Raw genomic sequence first — 22,154 nt, forward strand, 5'->3', positions numbered from 1 at the left:
GCTATGACCAGAATCTCTCATTTTGGGCAACTTATGCAATGGAGAATATGACCGGCTTACATTAACCTGATCTGGATGAGACTGCTTGATCGGTTTATGTTTTTCATGGATATTTTAAATCGTCGTGTTATGCCTGACAGAATATCGCAATATATACCCGTCTGAGTTAAGCAAATAAAATATATCAGTGGATTTAAATGTTTTAGAAAGTGCAAACTTCCGATTTTTGCTGCTCATTGCAGGAAATATCACACATGCTACAAATACTCCACATGGCTTAAGCCAAGTTCACACATAAATTACTTAATCACAAGCTGTAGACCTTTGCTGGAATTTCTTAGAAATGTGAACAACTTAGGACCGCATTCTGTCAGTACTGTAGCGCGTGGCGCGCCAGGAACCGAGGATCTTCAGGATTTTCAATTAAAACATTAAAAGGAACTTTAACTTTGGTTTATTTTCTGACTCGGGGGTGAAGTGACATCCTTCAATATAAAAAACTTATTCTATGGAACAAATCGAATACATTTGAAATGATTGCCCGGTCAGTATCAAAAATATCTAACGAATAAAACCTTACAAATGAAAGAGTTTCTAACTACGTTACACGAGCTACGCCCTTAGGATAAAGTGGAAACTTTATCACAAAAGCGCAACTATAGGCGGACAATCATACAAATGTTACCTACCTACATCTAACCGAAAACTGACCTATGCGTGGAAATTAAAAACACGTCCCTCACAACGGGATAGTTTACAATAACATGTCAGTTATTTACTTAAGTGTGCCAAACTGCACTGTAAGAAAACATGTTATCGTGAACTTTTTCGCGGCAAAACCACGCAAAAAGCCTCGAAACGTGCTTCTAATAGCAAAGGATATTCAAAGTGAACACCCGTCCTGAAGGGATTACTTTTCAAGCGAAGAAAAACTCTGTATTGACAACTTACAACTTCGCCGGACGCTAACGTGTCAGATGAAGGGATAAGTCACCGTTATCAAAGTTTCTCACCTAACGTGATATAATTAAACATCTTATCCAAAATTATTTTTTAAAATTTTGGAATATTAAATAATAAATAAATCAAATATAGGGATCATAAATCTTCGGCAGAAACCATTGTGTCAAGCAAACACCCTTCGCGAGGCTATGCCCCTTATTGCGAAGTTGATCTCAACCTCAATTCACCATCCAAATATTTTTTTTTCAAAACCAAATCAGATAATAATTTTGGGATCAGATTTACAGAGCAATGTAAAAAAAAAATATTTGGATGGTGAATTGAGGTTGAGATCAACTTCGCAATAAGGGGCATAGCCTCGCGAAGGGTGTTTGCTTGACACAATGGTTTCTGCCGAAGATTTATGATCCCTATATTTGATTTATTTATTATTTAATATTCCAAAATTTTAAAAAATAATAATATAATAATATATAATAATAATTATTATATTATTATAATATAATATATATAATAAGCCCCCCAAAATCCTGCCTTACGTCCGAGCTGAACACCGAGCCACGTGGGGGGCGGACACACGTACAATGAAAACTTACGTGGCTAACAAGGTCAGGTAACCCAGTAATATGGAGAGACTTAATAATGTAGAACGCATAGGGCCGCTGCCCGAGGGTGATCGTCGGGGCACGTCTGGAGCTGACGCTGGACGTGACAGCATACGGACCGTCAGCGGCTCTTCGCTGAACAGGCGGGCGAGAGTCGGGGGACCCGAAAATACTACAGCCGACCATCGGGGCGGGGAGGGGGCTGGTGAAGCTTTGCAGAGTAGAGCTGAGCTCACACACTCTGCCGGCTCATCGGCAACGACCACAAATACCGTAAATAACAATGATAGACGAAGAAAGTGGTCGACAGAGGAATTGCACGAGTTGATGTTTTGCTACTTTAGGGCACGTTCAGGAGGTTCAGGGTATATAGAGAGGCTTAAGTCACTGTTTGTTGAGAGAAATCCCAACAACCCAAAAATACACAGATTCACAGGAAACACACTCTCAAATCAGGCTCGTAGCGTAATTAAACAGAAACTTATTTCCCAGGAGTTGATCGATAGGATACAGAAACAAGCAGAAGGAACACTAACAATAGAAACCCCAGAAGACATACATAACGACCAAGACACGCCACACACATCAATGCACTCAACAACAGAAAACATACTACACAACCCGCACACACAACACACACTAGAACAAGTAGAAACAATAGACCAGCTGACCGGTAGTGTAGAAGTAAATGAGGATCAGGATACACTCATCTTACATTTCTTACAAGTTTTAGCAGAAACGAAAGAAACACCACTAGCAGAACGCTTAATTCTTCCCAAAGCACAAATAAATAGGAAATTTATAGGAAACTTAGATACTTTGAATAAATACTTGCCTAGTATATTAATTACCCACAGTAGTCTTCGCGAAATTAACAATGTCATTTATGCAGCCGCCAAAACTCTAATAATTAACAATAATCAAACTCCTTTTAAACCGAAAGACACAATAAAACAAAAATCAGAACCACCTTGGAAAAGAAGAATAAAAACTAAAATAGAAAAGTTTAGGAAAGAATTAGGACAACTACTAGAAATTAAACGCGAAATTAATACTCGTAGAATGCAAAAAATAAAAGACAAACTATACACTAAATACAACATTCAAAACGAAAACGACCACGACAACACAACAGAAATCATCAAACAAAAAGTAAAAGCACTTGCAGGTAGACTAAAAAGGTACGACATTATGAATACAAAACAAGAACAAAATAAATTATTTAAAGAAAATGAACATAGGTTATATAGAAGTTTAGGAGCTAAAAGCAACGCTGATGTAAATATACCTAGTAAAGAAAGTGTTCAACAATTTTGGGAATCAATATTATCACAACCTGTACAATATAATAGGGAGGCCAATTGGATTACGGAAATAGAAATTTCATCAAATGAGGTTACCACAATAAATGAAGAAGAGATTTCAGAAGACCAAGTTAAAACTGCAGTTAAGAAGTTACTTAATTGGAAAACACCGGGAATAGATAAGATACAAAATTATTATTTAAAATATTTCACTAGCGCACATAAATATTTAGCACAATTATTCACGAATTTAATTACAGGGGGGGAAGCGATAGAGGAATGGTTTACGACGGGTCAGGTAATATTGATACCCAAAAATGAAAACACTGAAGATCCCAAAAATTGGAGGCCTATCGCTTGTCTATCAAGCATATACAAAGTGTTAACCTCCATCTTAGCTAACACACTTTACCATCACTGCCATGAGAACAACATAATGGCAGTAGAACAAAGGGGCTGTCGGCGCGGTGCCAGGGGATGCAAAGACCACCTCATGGTTAACAAGGCCATTTTAGAAGACGCAAGTCGCTCACACAAGAACCTGAGCATGGCGTGGATTGACTACCAAAAGGCTTTCGATAGCGTGTCTCACGAATGGCTCCTTAAGATCCTGGACATTTACAAATGTCCTGCTGTAGTCAAGAAATTTCTTAGACTCTCAATGCCTTCGTGGAGAGTAGTGATGACAGCGCGAGGCTCCCAAAACTCCATAACCACGGATCCGATTTACATCAGACGCGGAATATTTCAGGGCGACTCCCTCTCTCCTTTACTATTTTGTTTGGCAATCAATCCTCTTTCATACATACTTAACAAATACGAATTAAAAGGGTACAAACTTCGAGATAGTTACTGGATCAATCATTTACTTTACATGGACGATTTAAAGATTTACACAAACAGTAGAAACAACCTGAAAGTTTTATTAGACAGTATAGAGATATTTACAAATGACATAGGGATGAGATTTGGGCTTGATAAATGCAATATATTACATATAGACTCAGGACAGAGAAGCAGCACAATAGGAGAGGGCCATATTTTATTAAGTGGGGATACATTCAAACAACTTGCCATAGGTGATAGCTATAAATATTTAGGAGTTCATGAATCAGGAAAAATAGAACATAGTGTTATTAGGGATCAAATAACCAAAGAGTATTATAGAAGAGTTAAAAAATTACTAAACACGCAACTCACATCCCGTTACCTTATTAAAGGCATCAATACTTATGCAATTCCAGTGTTACTATACTCTTTCGGAATAATAAACTACAAAAGCAGCGATCTTAGAGCAATAGACATAAAAACTAGAAAATTATTAGCAATAAATAAGGCACACCAACAGAAAGCAGACGTACAGAGGCTTTACTTACCAATAGCACAAGGAGGGAGAGGACTTTTAAATGTAGAATATATGTACAAAACACAAATACTTAAATATAAAAAATACCTCAATACAAATAGGGACCATCTCATTGAAACAATAACGAAACACGATAAAAATAGGGTTAAATACTCAATAATAAAAGAAGCAGAGGAAATAGAAACACAGCTACACTTAACACAAAGAAACCAACACACAGACAAAGAAATCAAAGAAGCAATAATTAAACAACAAAATACAGTATGGCGAAGTAAGCAATTACACGGACAGTTTCCCAAAAAAGTACTAGATCAAGCTAATATAGATAGAGAACTTTCGTTTAAATGGATTAAAAAACAACAAATTCCACCAACTATAGAGTCATCCATTTTTGCAATACAGGATCAAGCCGTTATGACCAAACAACATCAGCGCGATATATTGAAAGAACCAGTAGACGGAAAATGCCGCCTCTGCGTCACTAAAGACGAAACTACGCAGCATATTATATCTGGTTGCGAAAAATTAGCGGGGACCTACTATGTTCGACGACATAATAATCTTGTCCAATACGTCTACTGGTGTCTTGCTAAAAAACATAAAATAGAAGTTGCCAACCTCTGGTGGAAGGAAACACTAGTGCAACCACAAGTAAAAGAAAACGAAACAGCCAAAATCATGTGGGAAATGCCCGTCCAAACCGATGTCACTGTTACACACAATAGACCAGACCTTATATACACAGATAAAACTAGTAACAAAACATATTTAATAGATATTACCGTACCGTCAGATTACAACATAGGAGCCAAAGAAATAGAAAAATTAAGCAAATACCATCTTCTGAAAACCGAAATCAGCCGGCTGTGGAATACACAAACGGCTGTCATTCCGATAGTAGTAGGCGTAACGGGCATCGTTGCAAAAAGCATAAAAAAATACATAGACCAATTAGACGCTTCAATTAACATTCACATACTCCAAAAACAAGCAGCCATACATTCATCTATCATACTCAGCAAAGTATTAGGAGACACAGTATTCGTACGAACAGTAGAAGAACAACACTCACACACTGACACACAAACACCAGACACACAAAACACGCATCCATCACCAAGCACGCAAGCGGGAACAGCCATCCAGGAACAGAACACACAGCAATCATCTAACACCGAACATTCGTCATCATCACAGCCCAGAAGAGGAAGAAGAAGGATAAGAACAACGCAAACTAACACATCAACTACATAATACATATACACCATATAATAAATAATACATACAATATACTTAATAACAGACTAGGGGGGACATAGATATCTTTTTTTCCGCGGGCTGCGGAACGGGATACCTATTAAACCGACATAAAGTCGAGAAGGTCAAACCTACCTAACGATATTATAATAATATAAAATATATAATATAACATAATTGCGTTCGCGTTGGATTATTATCTTGTCACTGAGTCGCTAAAATCTTCAGTAAATTGGAGCGTATACGCAATCGAGGTCTTTGTGGTCGCTTACACCTGCTTGACCATTTAGTGTGCGAACCAGTTCCGCTGTCATCGAATTAAATCGCGTATTACATAACTGCCCTGCGCCTGAGCAACTGCAGCGTCCATTTTGGAGAAATTGCCACCATTACGTAACGAGAATCCGATCTTACCGTACATGCTTTACACTTATTTCAGAGATTTATAAAGTTAACGTCGAACGAAAGTGAAATTTAATTCAATTCTCTTCCGACATGTGCTCGCTGTGGCTAATAGTGAGATGGATACAGGAACTAGCGATGTACGAACATTAATTGAATCACAAGCCACTAGAATGAGCTTGCAAATAAAGGAAAGTTGATGTTGTAGGAAAGTATTCGCGTATGCAATGCACCTATTAGCAATCATAAATGTATGAAGCTTGTTTTTCATAAGGCTCTGACTATTGTTCCAGGTGGAGATATTTGTTGACGTTGCTACTGCTCGGCGTGGCGTTCGCAGCAGAAGACGATGACAGCATACCTGATGCTGGAGTTGACGACAGTGATGAACTAGCTTTAGATCAAGAGGTAAGGACCGAAAATCCAAAAGCCTCTACTTGTAAGATAATTCCTTCTTAACGCAATATAGGAAGAAATGGAGAGTGGGCGTTTTGGGGGCTGTCTTTTGTTTTTGAGGTCCGATCAAAAATTCCTTCAGTGTTAGAAAGGTAGTCCTTTTAACGATGAAGGCTAGCTACTTTTTATTCGGGCTAGTTGTTTATTTTATTTTGTTCTACGTCTGCTTACACATCATGTGTTTATTGTAGCCTTTCATTAACTACCTGTTCATACGTTCTTTAATTAGTTTCGTTTATACAGTGAATGTCTTCCGTCACTCCAATTCTGAGATATGCATCAGTAGCACTACCAACATATAATTAACAGCTGATCGCAGCTATCTTTCGATCAATCGGTTAACAGCTCACTTGCGGATTTCGGAGTCACGACTTAGCCTTGCGTCTGTCGCTTTCTTTATCTAGATCAAAATGAGATTGGACTAAATGCACCTAAATGACTCACGAGGTCCACTTTGAGAATATATCCTTGCTAATTTAATAACTGAAAGTCTGTGCCCAGCAGTGGGGCAAATGTGTTAGTGATGGATAGCCCATTTATCGGGGAAGAGTATAGGCTACTTTTGATCCAGGTGCATAGGAGAACCCAAAGTAGTTCGGGTAAAATTGGGCACGGGAGTTGTGAAACATTTTTTTTGTGAGTTGCGAAATGATTTCAATTTCTTTTGCATGGTTTAGACATTAACCATTAAAGTGATGGATGACGGTAATGAGACGATATCATGCGGTTGCATTATTGCATATACAATGTGATTCAGTGCGCTACTATTGATTTGAGCACAAAATCTTTCTCGGCCATTCAATATTTTTATTATATGTTCATTGAATACGAATTTGATTTCAATAATTTCTAACGTTAAATGAATAATTAAATATGTTTGTAATTATTCGTCTAAAATTACAAAACATTAAAAGTAGGTCTATGTAAGTAGTTCACGAGAACATTATTTCTGAAACACAACAGAAGGCTATCTTTGCTAATAAATAAATGAAAAACATTTCGTAAAGTCGTCGTTCGCATTCTAACATCGTAATGAAAATTAATGAGTTTATTAGAAGGCTTTTAATGTTAAAATGGTCCAAACAACCTTTAAAAGCACTGTTAATAACATTAAACTTGATAATAATAACAAAAGCAAATCGGCTGATAACAAAAACTAAACGAAATTGGTTTTCCCGCCAAATAGCCACGAGTCGTGACCGAATACGAAATTCGAATGTTACAATATAGCCGTGTTACACGATGCAATTTTTCTAACGCTGTTTAGTGTCAACGTCCGCATAGCAAGGCCGTTGAGAGTGAAAGTCGAAAGCTGCTCTTTACTTTTTTTTCTTCTTTTTTTCTACATTTTCCAAACAATGTCGCCGTGTGCCTAAGACGCCATTTTCTCGATTTTGGCGAGAAAGTTTCCAAATCCATTTTTTATCGCTACCTTATCGTTCCGGAAATGAATATTAGGTAGCCTAATGATGTATTCTAAGCTACAATTCCACGTTCGCTGTCTATTTTGCGTAATCGCGTGAGAAATATGCAAACATCCTATTATAATGTATTCGTTTGAATTCGTTTAGACACACGAGCCAGATTGCATGCAAATATCAGGAAACACGCGGTTAGTTTTAAAGCTGATTTCTTACAGACATATCAAAGTTTTTATCAACAAGCAATCGAGGTCCAGACATTTAATAAATTGTAATTTGTGTCCGTACCTCCGTTCTGTTCCTTGGACCTATCTTGTAATTTACGATACCTAATATACATACTTACGTTCATTTACTAGGTACCTACTCTAGTTTATTTACATTTCATCATCATCATCATCATCATCATCAGCCTATCGCAGTCCACTGCTGGACATAGGCCTCTCCAAGTGCACGCCACTGAGATCGATTTTCGGCTTACATTACATCTATTTACATTTACTACACTCTAATACTTACGTCTTACACGTTTTGTAAACTTATAATTAGTTCTGTAACAAAACAATTTAGCTCCCAATCAATAAATTATAGATTACGTTGCCCAGAGCAATGAACAGCAATTTCAAATGCAACCGCTACAATTAAATTATTAAGTCGAACTCATTAACGAGTAAAAGTCCTCTCTCCCGGATCTGGTAACATGTAACAGTGATATAATACCTGATAGCACACGCCGTCGTCTCGCACGATTGCACGCTTATATACCTCACATTACCTTTTTTTACCTACAACATTACAATTGTTGCAAGTCTGCAACGAATTTTGCACGCGTCGCCAACAATTGAAACTGTTTATAATACAAATTATACACCGGTAATTGCGTAAATTATGTAATTTTGCCGTTGCTGCTTCACTTACTTCCAGTTTTTTATTCAATGGTATGCAATAAAAAACTAATTATGTGCGAGTTTAATTGGCCGGAAAAATTAGCTGCTAATGCGTGTACACGTGTGAATTTATTGTCTCTAGACTGCTTTTGTTTTTAATGTTTATTATGTAGGAACATGTAAAAGTGTCATAATTTGTTAGATAGGAATAGGAAGGGGCCGAGTATTGAGCCTCAGGGACTTATGAATCCGTACCTAGTTAGGTTAGGTTAGTATTATTCAATGGCAATTATAACGATTTCATTCTTCATTTATTCTTTTATTTCCCAAAGATCATACAACTTCGAAGATATTTATTATTCACAACTAAAGCCACATTTTAACGTTTCCAGGAATCCCGCAACCTAAGGCCACGTGCATACACGCCCACAGCCTACAACGCGTTACCCAGCGGGTTCCGCCCGACGCCCTCACTCGCAGAGCTGGCGGGCTACCAGAGACAACAGGAGCAACAAGAAGAGCAGCAATACGTGCTGCAGCCTAGACCCACTCAGCAGCAGTATGTTGAGGAACCTAGGCAGCCTCAGCGTGCTCCTCATAGGAAGGTAACTACGAATAGACATCAAACTACACAAGTCTGTAACATTTTCCCAATCAACATTGAACCTTATACAACCCACCGCTGTATGGTTTGGTTGACCATTATTAAACATAACACATGAAACATAGTCAAATTAGATGAAAACCCCGTCTTTGAAATTCAGGACCAACGCCCCGCAAAACTTCAGCAGCGTCCAGTCCAGGACGTTGAGGAGGAGTTGGAGGAAGAAGAGAAGGAAGAACCAGACCGCCTCTCCCAACTGCTGCAGCAGTCCAAGTTCAACTGCGTGAACAAACAGACTGGGTACTATGCCGACGAGGAGCTCAACTGCGAGGTCTTCCACTACTGCCAGGATAATGTCAAGCACTCTTGGGTCTGTCCCGACGGATTCTCGTTCCACCAGGTAAGCTATCAAGAGAGAAACATCTTAAAAGCCTTATAATTTAGGCGGCAACAAAAAATCAAGAGTTCGACGTCAAGCAAAAGGATTTTTCTAAGAACTGATTGATCTTTCGAAGTTTCGCTAAATGCATAATTTGGAAATGCTACCAGCAACGTCTAGAATTAATCATACTGTGTTTCTAAACTCTGCCTAAAAGTACCCTTCTAAATTCTACAAAACGAATTGACATCAATAAACTCTTGATTCCAGGTCCACCTGATTTGCATGCCACCAACACACGACAACATCTGTCAGAAGTCGTCGAAGTACCACTTCGTGAACGAGTACCTGTACAGGCCGGTGAACGAGGAGGAGGTCCAGAGGAAGCCCAACGTGTCCCTCAAGTACTCCGACAGGTACTACCCCGCTGAGGTCTACAGGGACGACAGATACGAACAGGAAGAAGAAGAAGAGGTAAATACACTTAAAGTACTAATATCCTTCAAAATTTTCTGAAGTAAAATTGATGTTGGCCATGTTTTTTTTAATCCTTTAAGACGTGGTTGAGTGTTTCTTGATCTTATTTTCTTCGTGTATGGACTGAAACTCGTCTTGGGCAAACAAGGCTACGAATTTCCTAAACTGACTGTAATGTATTGTGTCAGGAGGAGCAGCCCAGGAGACCGCCTCCAGCGCAACTGCAGCAGCGGCCGGCGCAACGTGCTCAGCCGGCGCCGCAGGTGTTCCGCTCCGCCGAAGAGGTGAACATCCCGCTAGTCCAGAGGCGCCCCCAACGTCCCTACGACTTCGACTTCTAAACCACCTCCCTTCTTAGACGCCAACCCTTGGCAGTAAGCTCCAGATCTAATTTGCCAATTTTTTATAATCTATTGGATTAGCCATTTCTATTCAGTGGCTCTTGACTATTCTGTTGAGTAGATTTTGTATACATACTTAGATTTTATGTCATCCTAAAAATCTATGTCGATTTTTTGATTGATGACGAAAACTCCTGTAATATTCATGTCATAATATTTTTGTAAAGTTGCAAGCATTTAATGGCTCATAAATTGTAGTGATACTCTTGTTAAGAGCCACTGAAATAAACTTAAGTTAGAACAAACTGGTGTAGACACTCGTGAGGTACTATCGTTTCACTCACTCTCCAATCGACTCTTGATTGTTATTGTACCATCACAACTGTATAATTTAAGGTTAAGTTTTAATTAAAACTTATTTATGTTTCTGTACAATAAGTCACAAATTAGTTGTAAGCTAGTCTCTGCGTAAACAAGATAAGAGAAATAAAAAAAAATGAAAATTCGAATTATTTGGTTTAATTGAAAGATTACGCACTCTACCACCTGTCTTTCTTAATCATTGAGATTATAAAATATGTAAGCAATCGGCCCAAAGATGTAGCAATCGCTTTTGAGGATTACTTATGATCTTCTTGCCAAATTATCTCAATAATAATATCTGTAGTTGTGTGGATCTTTCTGGTTATCCGATCCACCACGACCTAAAACAAACAAATGACATGATTAGTCCTGTCGAGAACAGAACCTCGACACCTTCGGCGTTGAGCCAGGACGAGGTGCAAATGGATTTTTGATTTTCTTTCACGAAAAACCGACTTAATGGATTTAGATGAAACTTGGCAGTACCTAATAAAGCTTAGGTATTCATATGTATATATCCCAGTAGAGCCCACCGGGGCCAAAGCCTGCCAGGATTATTCAAAAGAGTTATCGCGGCTCTGGTACCTACATAAAGGCCTTAAGAAGGAACATGGTGGTTTTTAGTCAGTAAGCGTCTGCCACTCCCTCATCCTGGATACTTATCGGGAGGGGTCATTTAATGATTACCCATTAAAAAAGGCCTATGTTTATTGGAATATTATATAGGCTACTTATTAACCGGGTGCTGGTAAACATTTCCTCGAGAAGCAGGTGAAACAGCTGCCACAAGCTAGGTAGAAATAAAACTATCATGTTCTCCAATAGATATATAAATAAATATCAGACAATACCTCTGTGAGAAGTAACAGCGGTTGCGATACAAGTCAAGCAGTCGCATCCCTCATCGCAAACTTCTTGTGCCTTCTCCAGTTTTTTTGCAACCATTTCTGCAAATTTTTTTTCGAGCATGGCTTCATATTCGGCTTCCTCGTCGCGCTCTGTCCTCAGCACGGTCTTGTGTTGCGACTGCCGTCCCGAGCAGCTTCCTGAACACTCCAGCACAGGAGGCTGCGCTTCTTGCTCGGAATTATCAATATCACAACATTTTGGAACATTGCAAGGTCCTGAACAAGTCTCGTCACAGTCCTCTGCAACCTGCTCTTTTTCCGTATTCTCAAGAGCTGATTTTGCATGTTTACAATCATTGGGGGAAGTGCAGAATTTGTGGTCTTTTGGGGCCATAGTTAGGCTCAAACCTTGCATGCCGTTTGAACGTTTCCTATTTCTTCCACATTCGGTGCTACTACGGTAACCAATTATTTCACGTTCTAACATACTTGCAGAGGGGCACCTACTGAAACTCACTTTACAAAACGGATCATCATAGCATTGAAGGTCATTATTTGATTGAAGGTCATTATTTGATTGAAGGTCATTATATGATAGAATGTCATTATATGTTTGAAAGTCATTATATGAATATATCGATTGGTTTTTGGCTTTTGATTGAGACAAACAGGAAGATTTATCATGGGATCCATTATATGATTGCGACGGCTGTATACTTGGGGGATTGTGCCTGCAGCATGGCGTGCAGCAAGGTCTACGTTCGTGAGTATCCTCCATCTCAGATCTACACGGCTTTGGCGGCATTGGCGGCAATGGCGACGACGAACAAATACACTTTTGAGTTGCCTTTTTGTCTGCACTGTCTGGTTTAGAGATGCCGCAACCACACGCCGATTTAGAAGTTGTATATTTTAAAATTCCCGGATTCGGGCAAGGAGGCACTGTAGGAGGAGGGAGAGCAGGAGGAGGAGGAACTGGGTTACTAAAATTATATTCACAAGTCTTTTTAATATAATCCCAGGCTTGTTCCAGCATGTATCGCAAACAAGACGGTACTGTGGGTTGGCAACATTTAGGCTGTTGACTGCAAAGTGGACAGGTATTTTTGTGTTCAGATGTAATTTGTTTAACATATTCTTTAACTAGCTCTAATACGGACTCTTTGCATAAACTGGAATCAGTGGAACGCTTGATACAGCAGGAACCAGAGTTTGAGCTCTTGGGTTTCGGTTTTGATTGCAGACATGGTGGTTTGTAAGGACATGGTGGTTTGTAGTTCGGACATGGTGGTTTGTAGTTCGGACATGTTGGTTCAGGTTTCTGACAAGGTGGCCTAGGACTTCCACATGGTGAGCTTGGAGGGGTTAGCTTTAGGTTTGGGCAACGCCCATCGTTGCTTCGTTTATTTTTACAACGTGGACAATCGTTTCGGTGAGAGGAGATCAACGACTGTAAATATTCCCACACTTTTTCTGATAGAGACTGTTGGCAAGAGCTATTTTCTGGTTCGGGCGCCTTCTGTGTTTCTTGCTTGCATATACATGCGTTACGCTTTGTTCTATGTGCGGGCACTTCAGCTATTCCAACTTGAATTAGTTTCGAATTACAAGATCTTGATGAGGCGGTGCCCGTAGTCATAGGGTTACAACAACCCCTTTGATCGATAGTGGAGGTATCATCAAAATTTTTTATGCAGATAATGCGTTCGAATGAAGATTTTTTAGGATATTTTCTGTATGAAAATTCATGATTTAATGATTGTTGTCCTGCGGAACGTTAAAAATATAAGATTATATATTATATAGAAGAGTCATCTCCTAACTATGGTAAAAACCATTGCATTATGAAAGAAGATTGTTTATTCTTCTAGGATTGAACTTTAAAATACTTACCCAGACTCTCTGGTGTACATTTATGACACATTTGGACATGGGTCGTGTTTTGGTTTGGAACATTTACTTTAGACTTGGATTCCGCGGCCGAATCAAAACCAGTCGGACCAGTAGGACTTGCATTCTTCATCCACGCAGGCAGAAAGGAGAACAAATGACTCCAACTAAACCTATTAAATGTAGAATTATTCCTTCTTAGTCTGCTATTGCTTGACGCGCAGCACTGATCATTCTGTGATCTCGTTTCTATATCTTCGTATTTCTGCAGAGGAGTTCGTGAAGCACGTGGAACGGAAGAATAAGACTGAGCGCCCGCGAGAAATTTCTCGTCATTTTGACTTAATGGTGATTCATTATTGTTCATTTTTGACTTCTCAATGCTCATTAATATGAACAAAATTTTTATATCTTACAATGCCGCTTCCGTTTCAATGGTGTAAGTACATTTCATGTTTTGTATTTAATTCGCTAAACGAAAATTCAACATCGTTGAAACCGTATGCGTGACTTGATTTTAAAAGTTTCTTTTTGTCCTCAGGTTTAGTAACTGAAAAAATATTTTGTTAATAGGTAGGTAGGTATTTGAATTGTAAGCAGTTGCTTATGTACATTGCTGGTAGATGAGTGAAGGACTGAAACTTACGATATGCTGCGATCTGCATAACGAACCTAGAAATAGTTAAAAAACAAGTTTTAGTTTTGTCTAGGAAAAACCATAAGCAGTTGACAGCCATAATTGTTGCGCGTTTTCTCAAGGACTTTCTAGTTAATTGTTCCGAATTGCTCTGAAATTTTAATGCAAATTATGAAATCTAGCGAGTCAATCTAGGTACCTATACGCCAATTTGGTACAGAAATATGTGCACTGGATACCTTCAATGAATAATTGGAACAATGGAGGAAATTTCTTTTATTTCCTGAAAACACTAAAATCACCATTAAATAGAGGAACTGTAGAATACTGTAATACTGATTGCAAGTAGAGATTCCGAATTGAGAAAAGTTGACTACTAAGAAATGCGCTACGGAATGTTGGAAAACTAAAGATAATGTGTACAAATAGGCAATGAAAACGCCTCCCAGTATAAGTATTGAAGCTTGAAATGCAATTCTTCTACATGTTTTGCTAAAAATATTGGTGTCCCTGAGATCGTTGACGATGTGTTTCCGAGCATGCTGAAATTTCTTGCAAAGCAGTCGCATGAGAAAATGTTCTTGATGGTGCAGAATGTTTATATAAAATTTTGTTGATACATCTTGATGATTTAAAGTATTTTAATCATTTTCTTCTGGTATTGGTACCCCATCGTGGTATTCATGTGATAGCTTTAGCTGTCAATCAATTTGATGTGATCACGGGACGTAATTATTTAAATCAAAGACAAAAAAACGTTTTTACGGAAGAATGATTTACTAGGAGGTTTTTGGAAGTTTTGATGTAAAACAAATTGTTATGTAGACTACCAAATCGATCGCAATTTATTTTTTACCTGTTTACTCTCTAAGTTGACTTTCTATAGCGAGTTGCCAAGATTAAAAAAAAAGTTGACTTTATTTGACACTGACAGTGATGTCGATTTGTTTTGGTTTAGAGGTTATAATTGATAGAATAGACTTATTGTTTTAAGTTGTTTGTTTCAAGTTGGGATAAATGAAAACGTATAAATAAAACCACGCATTTCTGTAATGTGTTTATGTAAAGACGAAGTTACTTTAAGTGATATAAACGCTTACATGATAGCTTCTGCGAAGATAACGCTTATCAGCGCTGGGTGATCAAGCTACAATGAATGCGAGTGAATATAAGACGTACCATGAATCCTTCATGCAGAATAACCACGGCTCTACACCGCTGCACACATTTGCTTGTATATTATTCACTGTACAATGTTCTATCTACATAGCGATCAAATCGCAGTTCCCACTTGGCCGGCAGTATATTTACGAGTATGTTGTCATCGTATTACCCATGATAATCGCACACACCGTACTACCAGAATACATTAACACTTTGAATTGCATCATCTTCGTTGTATTGCTAAGCAATCTTATATATCGATGTTCAAATATAGCCAAAAAATTTGCACCAAAAAATGTCTTTCTAAATAACAGGGTACCATTAATATCGTGTCTAAGAGGACTGACGTATCTTATTACAGCTTTATGCATCTTAGCTGTAGACTTTCAAGATTTCCCTAGACCTCTAGCTAAAACTGAAAGATTTGGACACAGTTTAATGGATACTGGTGTTGGGCTGTTTGTTGTAGTCAGTGGAGCGGTCCATAAAGATATACATAAAGAAAGTTTTAGCAAAATTGTAAAAGGGAATATGAAAACCATAGCTGTGTTAGTAATTCTTGGTATAGGGAGGTTTGTGTCTGTAAAACAATTAGATTATCAGGAACATGTAACAGAGTATGGCGTCCATTGGAACTTTTTCTTCACGATTGCAGTTTGTAAAGTCTTATCAACTATTATACTTTATTTTTCCAACCATTCATTACTTTTATGTTCTGTATTGTTAGTTGTACATGAATTTGCATTATATCTTGGTCTTCAAGGCTGGGTGTTTGGAGATAGCCCAAGAAACTCTCTTATTTCTGCAAACCGTGAAGGGATATCATCTTGTTTAGGTTATGTATCTATCTACATATTTGGTGTACTAGTAAAAAACATCTTACTTGATAGGAATAGCACAAAACATGAAACACAATTAAAGCTTATTTATGGGTCTATAATAATGTGGGTTTTAACATATTCAGTGGATCTTGTTCGGCCATCGTCACGAACCTTAGCAAATGCAGGATACTGTATATTCATAGACACTCTTTTGATTACAATGTCATGTATACTGTACTTTGTAACAGTATTAGTTGAGGAAAAGGGAAGTAATTTCCGTGTCCCGGTAATACTGTCCCATATAAATACAAATGGATTATCCTATTTCCTCATAGCTAACTTATTGACAGGAGCCGTTAATCTGTCTATGAGAACTTTACTAGTACCCAGTCTAGCCACTTTTGTGGTGTTAAATATTTATATGATAGTCACATTAATTATATCAATTTATTTGAAGAAATTAGGTTTAAAAATCTAAGTAACTATATAAAATCCCAACTAGGCTTCTATATATGTAAACTGGACAAAATACTGGCTTGGAAGTAATGTTGTGAAATAAATGCAAGTTTTAACAGAAAACCTTTAATAAATCATCATAATATTACTGCAATTCATTATGCATATATTAATTAATACAATTTTAGAACAACATTTAACAAGTTCTAGAAAAAATAAATAAAGTCATTTTAATACAAATGCATATAGAGGGACAGTTGACAGAGCCTATTTGAAGCAAATTGTTTATAAAACTTAGTAATCCTATAAGGATATACAAAAATTATGAATTTACCTATAGGTATATTATAATTTTATATAACAAATATTAGAAGTTGGTGTTATTATATTTATTTAAATATGGATGAAGCAAGACTGTTAAGTAACACTTATTTACTTTAATGTATAAGTTTTTATATATTGAAAAATATTAAATGCAAGGGTTTTGTAAATGCCAAGAATGGTAAGATATTGCATTGTTGTACAGTATTCAAACTAATCACTAGGTATTCAATTCCTAATTTTAAGCAAATCTATACATATAGCAATTTAAGCTATTTGGCCCGTTTCATTACTTAGGAATATTCAGTGTGACTCTCAAAAGTGGTTTTTATTTGGTAGAGAAATTTGAAACTGGCAATTATTTAGAAATAAGTTTAGTGTAATAAATATAAATTATATGCACATAATTGTCATTCTTATGCTTAATGCTATTGTAAAACAATATTACACACATTCCATATGTACATACACTTTGTTAACGTTTATATTTTTCTACATAGACTGTTAATGAATAAAAAATATTTAATAATTTCGTTAATACCTAGTCTTTCATTTCCACCAAACTTATATAAAGAGTATATTGAAATTATTGTCATGACAGTTTTCTAAGGAAAATATAGAAAATATTAGCAGTCCCCTTGAGTACCTAATATCAAAAAAATATTGTATAAAACAAGAGAGTATAGTTACATAATTATGTCATTTATTATCTGCAAGAGTTGCATATCGTTCAAAACGGGTTTAATATTAAAATCTAGAATCTAAAAAGTACTAGCGGTCACTAACATAATACTGTAGACTGGAATGAGCCATCCTCAATGTGTATTATATACCCATAATAATATTGAAGATAGGTATAGAAGGGAGCATACTGTTGTCATGTTATAAATCGTTGGTATATATAATAATTATTATCGACGCCTGTATAATGGATATCTTCAGAAATGCAAAGTTATTTGATGGACTGTACTACCTATGTCTAAGTCAGCCCATATAGATAAAAGCTACTAAACATAACATAAAATATTTTGTTACCCTAATTTGGCCACAAACAGCATAAAAATCCAAAGAACTATGCAATCACTGGATAAGAAACTCTATATGTTGTACATAATAATAATTAATTCCTAATTGTACTGTTAGTAAATTAAAGCTGTTAAATGAGGGCCTTTGTCCATGTTTCTTTAAATTCAGAAATTAGTACTGCTAGCATAATAATATATTATAGTTCAAGACTAAATATTCCATAAGACATATTGTTCAATTCAATTCCTTAAGTATTTTTTTATTAATTTAATAACTACATAATAATCTTTCGCAAATAACGGCTTTGCTACTCACAGCACGATGCACAGTCATTATTACTACTGGAAATATTTTTATATATAACTACATATCTATTTATTTAGTCACTATTAAATTTTAAACTGGGAAATTACTAATTCAATTCAACCATCAATTCACTTGTCATTAATACATTTTTGTACGTATTTCCATTTAGTACCTAAATTATTTATATTTGTAGTTGCAACGACTTTTTTTATCATGGGCCGTGATTTTTTACGTATTAGTTAAGCGATTTTAGTATTTAAATATGTTTAAAGTCACTGACTGCAAATATTAAAGCGCTATTAAGGGCAAGCTATCTGAAATACATTTTATATTTATATTCAATTCGTTGGGGCGAATGCTAAAGTCGTTCTAACAATGGCGACATATCCGCGCTCTTTGCAGTCGGTTTAGACTTCCTATAGATTAGTTTGGCAATGCAGAATACAAGGCAGTAGAGGAATAATATCACCAGTATTGCTAGGTAAAAGAATAAAAATGGAAACCTCTGTGGAGACCAGAAAACGGTGTATCTCATGTGCTTTTGGTTGTTTTCTGAAAGGAGAAAATAGTTTTATGAATTCTAATGCTATAAAATATATTGTAAAATAAAATACTCAAACGGCAATGGCGGGTTTTCTTTCATTAATAAAGTCAGTTCATGAGGAAGGTTTAGGCATATATATTTACTACAATAATATAGCCTATATTGTCCAGGGATAGTGAAAGAATTTCTCAAAACAGTTCAGTAGTTTATTAAAATATGTAAATGTAAATTCAAAAGCGTTCTTACCTAGCACAGCAGCTCCATATCCAATATAATTGGTGCCCATTCTATAAGAGCAAGTTGGCACATATATCTCATACAACGTGTCATCATTGAACGTAATGGTGAGTGTCGACTTGGGTATGTTGAACCATGTGGTGACCCGGTGGGTGAGGTCCTTATTCTGTTTCACGTACTTAGACTCATGGTCGTGGGCGCAGAAGAATATTTTCGGGTTTATTGCGTTTATTATCTGAAGAGATAAATATGGTGTTTTAATGAGGATTTTGATAATGCAATATTAGTTAACAGATTTTGATGCCAAGCCTTTTCCCAACATGTTGGGGGCCGCTTCCAGTCTAACCGAATGCAGCTGAGTTCCATTTTACAAGGCGCGACTGCCTATCCAAATTCCTTAACCTAGTTACAATCCAATACCTCCTGATTCTGGTGGAGGTTACTGGTTGTCAGACTTTCAGGATCTGACGACCCATAACGACTGCCAAAGATGTTCAATTGACAGTTTATCGTGCCTTCCGAAACATGGAAGAACTCGTTATGACAAGATGGTCACCCATCCACGGACCGACTGCGGCAAGCGATGCTTAACTTCTATGATGAACAATCTGCACGGCTTTGACTTAGCACTTCTTAATTGACGAGCTCTTCTTAATACAAGTTATTTGGTTAAAAATAATGACAATGGCCTCACCTTCTTACTAAACATCGTCCTCATAGTAACAGGATAGTGTGAAGCCACAATTTTGAAATTATTATCTGTTCCCGGTACTTCATCAGCTTTTTGTGGGAATGTGTATGTGATAGCGTTCACTTTGTATATGGACACGTTGGAGTATGTTACTATGGAGGGCTGGACGAACACTTTCTCGAATTCTTCTACTTTGTCGCGACGTATCGGCTCATTCTCTCCGCCTATGTCATTGTCTCCTGGTAACCAGACTTGCTGTGAAATTAATAAATGTTTATGAATTATACATAGTTAGTAGTATGCACTGCCACTGTTTGGAAGTCACTGTAATACGTCAATGTCGTTTAGAAGATTTTTTAAATACCGCAGATTGATGAATAAAACAAGATGAATATTTTTTACACTTATCAATTTATCATCAAAGGTTACATAAAATTATTTACATTTTCAAAGTTAATTTTGAATATTCTCTTTAGATAATTTATTAGCACCTTTTCAGATTTAGTCTCCTTGATTTGAGAAAGCATGAATGTAGTTTGCGATATTCAAATTGAAATATGCCACAATACTAACCACTGCAGGAAAATCCCAATCAAATATGTTAGCTAATCTCTTGGCATAGCCATGGAACTGTGGCATGGTGGCTATGGACCCCTCATCCATCAGGTCTCCCAAGTACACCAGGATATCCGGCTTGAAGTAATCCACAACTGACTTGAACGTTGATCTTAAGTACCTGAAATATTTTATGAAGGGATCTATCAGTAGCTGGACTAGCTATACACAGCCGCCGATCAGGAAATGCCATATAAAAAAGGGTTGAACATTCATCCTTGAAGACATTGAATAATTTAAAGCTAGCACTAATTCAGATAGAACAGCTTGTTTATGTAATAAGTTACAGAAGAGCTTGTTTATGTAGTAGTTTATGTTTGACTAGAAGAATAAAATTGTCACTAAGACTTTAAGTTCATCTTAGGCTGGATAAGGGTAAAGATTTCTGGTGTGTGAAACTAATATCAGTGCTCTATTTAATCTCTTAATAATATCAATTTTAACTGTTTATAATTGTTCAAAATTGATCATGCTATAGTAATATTAATACCAATGTCTTGGTTATTAATATTTTATTGATAGGCTGTTCTAATCTGAACTTATTATTTTCCTTAATAGATAGGAAAGTTTGTCAATCATTTACAGTGAAAAATTATTTGGGTATTCCTTTTTAGCAGTTACTAGACATTGAAGTTTTAGGTAATAGATAAAAAGTGATGCATAACATTTTATCTTACTTTAAATTCTCAGATAAAAGAAGGACAAATATGATAAGGAATTGTGAGTGTTACTCAAGAATAAGGTAAAAGATAAGTTGTTTGGACGGTTGGACTTACCGGTCACTGTCCCAATTGAAGATGTAGCTTAAGGGAGGTGGGACAGCTTCATCACCCTGAATCTGAGGGTCAGCTATGAACAGTATCTTAGTACAAGAGGTGTCATGGTCCTGGCACTCTAGGTCGACCCAGTACTGCTGCTCCACGAGGTAGATGAACCATTCGCAATAGATCACGGCCCCAAGAACAGCCGCCAACACATATTTCACAGTGGTACTGGAATCGAAAAGTATATAAAGTTAGTCATGCGTAAATTCATGTTTTTAGCTACAACATAAAGTAAATTTTGTTAAACTTTTGTGTTGAATTAGCATAAGCTAGTCAGGATATATCCCAACTATTTCTAAGGCACATTCATTTACGAAAATATATAATTTCCGAAAAAAGATAAGATCGCATTCAAAAAATATGAATCATAAATAAAAATGTTCAAAATAAATCACGAATACAAAATAATCATATACTCACCTTCGCCTTAAATACATTCTACCTGGTAAATTTTCGTTTGTTATTTTTATAATTTAACTTTAGCTTTCATCTCAAAAATTGAAAATATTCGCAACCCAAAAGTCAAAACAAAGTATAGCAGTTCCATTTTACGAAAAGTTTACTTACCAGTTGGGCCAGCATAAAAATCTGAATCTTAACGTTGTTATGAAAATAAAGATAGTAATGAAATACTACAGAACAACATACGTTGAAATTTTAAAATTGAGACACCCGATAACACTTAAATTGAAACAAAATATTAGTGTTACAATAAAGCTTTATTTATGCAAAAACTGACTGAAACGGAGCGCCCAAGTTGAATGATTGTTGACATTAGTTTAGAAGCATTCATAATTAAAGAAAAAATATAACAGTTTCACAATCATTTTACGATAAATTTAATTCTGTGTTACTCAATTAGCATTTGCGAGCGCTATTTTGCAAAATGCTAACGATTTCATACTTTTCATCTATTTTGTTTCATATGCTTCTAGTATTTACTACAGAA

General features: G+C 36.6%; 4 protein-coding genes across 5 annotated transcripts in view; 2 read left to right on the forward strand and 2 right to left on the reverse strand.

The window, feature by feature from the left end:
* Nucleotides 1-10,971, forward strand: part of LOC110381852 (adenylate cyclase, terminal-differentiation specific) — a 32,200-nt gene extending 21,229 nt beyond the window's left edge. Inside the window, exons 2-6 of the mRNA XM_021342277.3 lie at nt 6,191-6,305; nt 9,054-9,266; nt 9,426-9,665; nt 9,915-10,118; nt 10,310-10,971. Of these exons, the coding sequence (XP_021197952.1) occupies nt 6,191-6,305; nt 9,054-9,266; nt 9,426-9,665; nt 9,915-10,118; nt 10,310-10,462 (925 nt within the window). The 3' untranslated portion in view covers nt 10,463-10,971. The remainder of the gene's footprint in view (nt 1-6,190; nt 6,306-9,053; nt 9,267-9,425; nt 9,666-9,914; nt 10,119-10,309) is intronic.
* LOC110381838 (uncharacterized) lies at nt 10,971-14,953 on the reverse strand. 2 transcript variants are annotated; one of them, XM_021342261.3, is made up of 5 exons: nt 14,440-14,953; nt 14,210-14,235; nt 13,567-14,113; nt 11,677-13,440; nt 10,971-11,166 (listed from the first exon to the last, which is right to left on the reverse strand). In XM_021342261.3, exons 3-5 carry the CDS (start codon nt 13,949-13,951, stop codon nt 11,111-11,113), a joined length of 2,205 nt encoding a protein of 734 aa, XP_021197936.3. In that variant the 5' UTR covers nt 13,952-14,113; nt 14,210-14,235; nt 14,440-14,953; the 3' UTR covers nt 10,971-11,110. The 2 variants fall into 2 exon arrangements, with proteins under 2 accessions (XP_021197936.3, XP_021197927.3); XM_021342252.3 differs by having other exon boundaries at nt 14,210-14,351.
* Nucleotides 14,954-15,111: 158 nt separating this feature from the next.
* On the forward strand, nt 15,112-17,502 carry LOC110382283 (phosphatidylinositol-glycan biosynthesis class W protein). Its single transcript, XM_021342869.3, has one exon. It carries the CDS (start codon nt 15,353-15,355, stop codon nt 16,661-16,663), a length of 1,311 nt encoding a protein of 436 aa, XP_021198544.3. The 5' UTR covers nt 15,112-15,352; the 3' UTR covers nt 16,664-17,502.
* On the reverse strand, nt 16,748-21,751 carry Mppe (Metallophosphoesterase). The gene is made up of 6 exons (XM_021342457.3): nt 21,626-21,751; nt 21,158-21,373; nt 20,340-20,502; nt 19,770-20,021; nt 19,085-19,310; nt 16,748-18,846 (listed from the first exon to the last, which is right to left on the reverse strand). Exons 1-6 carry the CDS (start codon nt 21,640-21,642, stop codon nt 18,653-18,655), a joined length of 1,068 nt encoding a protein of 355 aa, XP_021198132.3. The 5' UTR covers nt 21,643-21,751; the 3' UTR covers nt 16,748-18,652.
* Between the last annotated feature and the right edge of the window lie 403 nt (nt 21,752-22,154).

Source organism: Helicoverpa armigera, chromosome 6 (genome assembly GCF_030705265.1).
Source record: "Helicoverpa armigera isolate CAAS_96S chromosome 6, ASM3070526v1, whole genome shotgun sequence".
In the NCBI taxonomy this organism is placed as follows: domain Eukaryota; kingdom Metazoa; phylum Arthropoda; class Insecta; order Lepidoptera; family Noctuidae; genus Helicoverpa; species Helicoverpa armigera.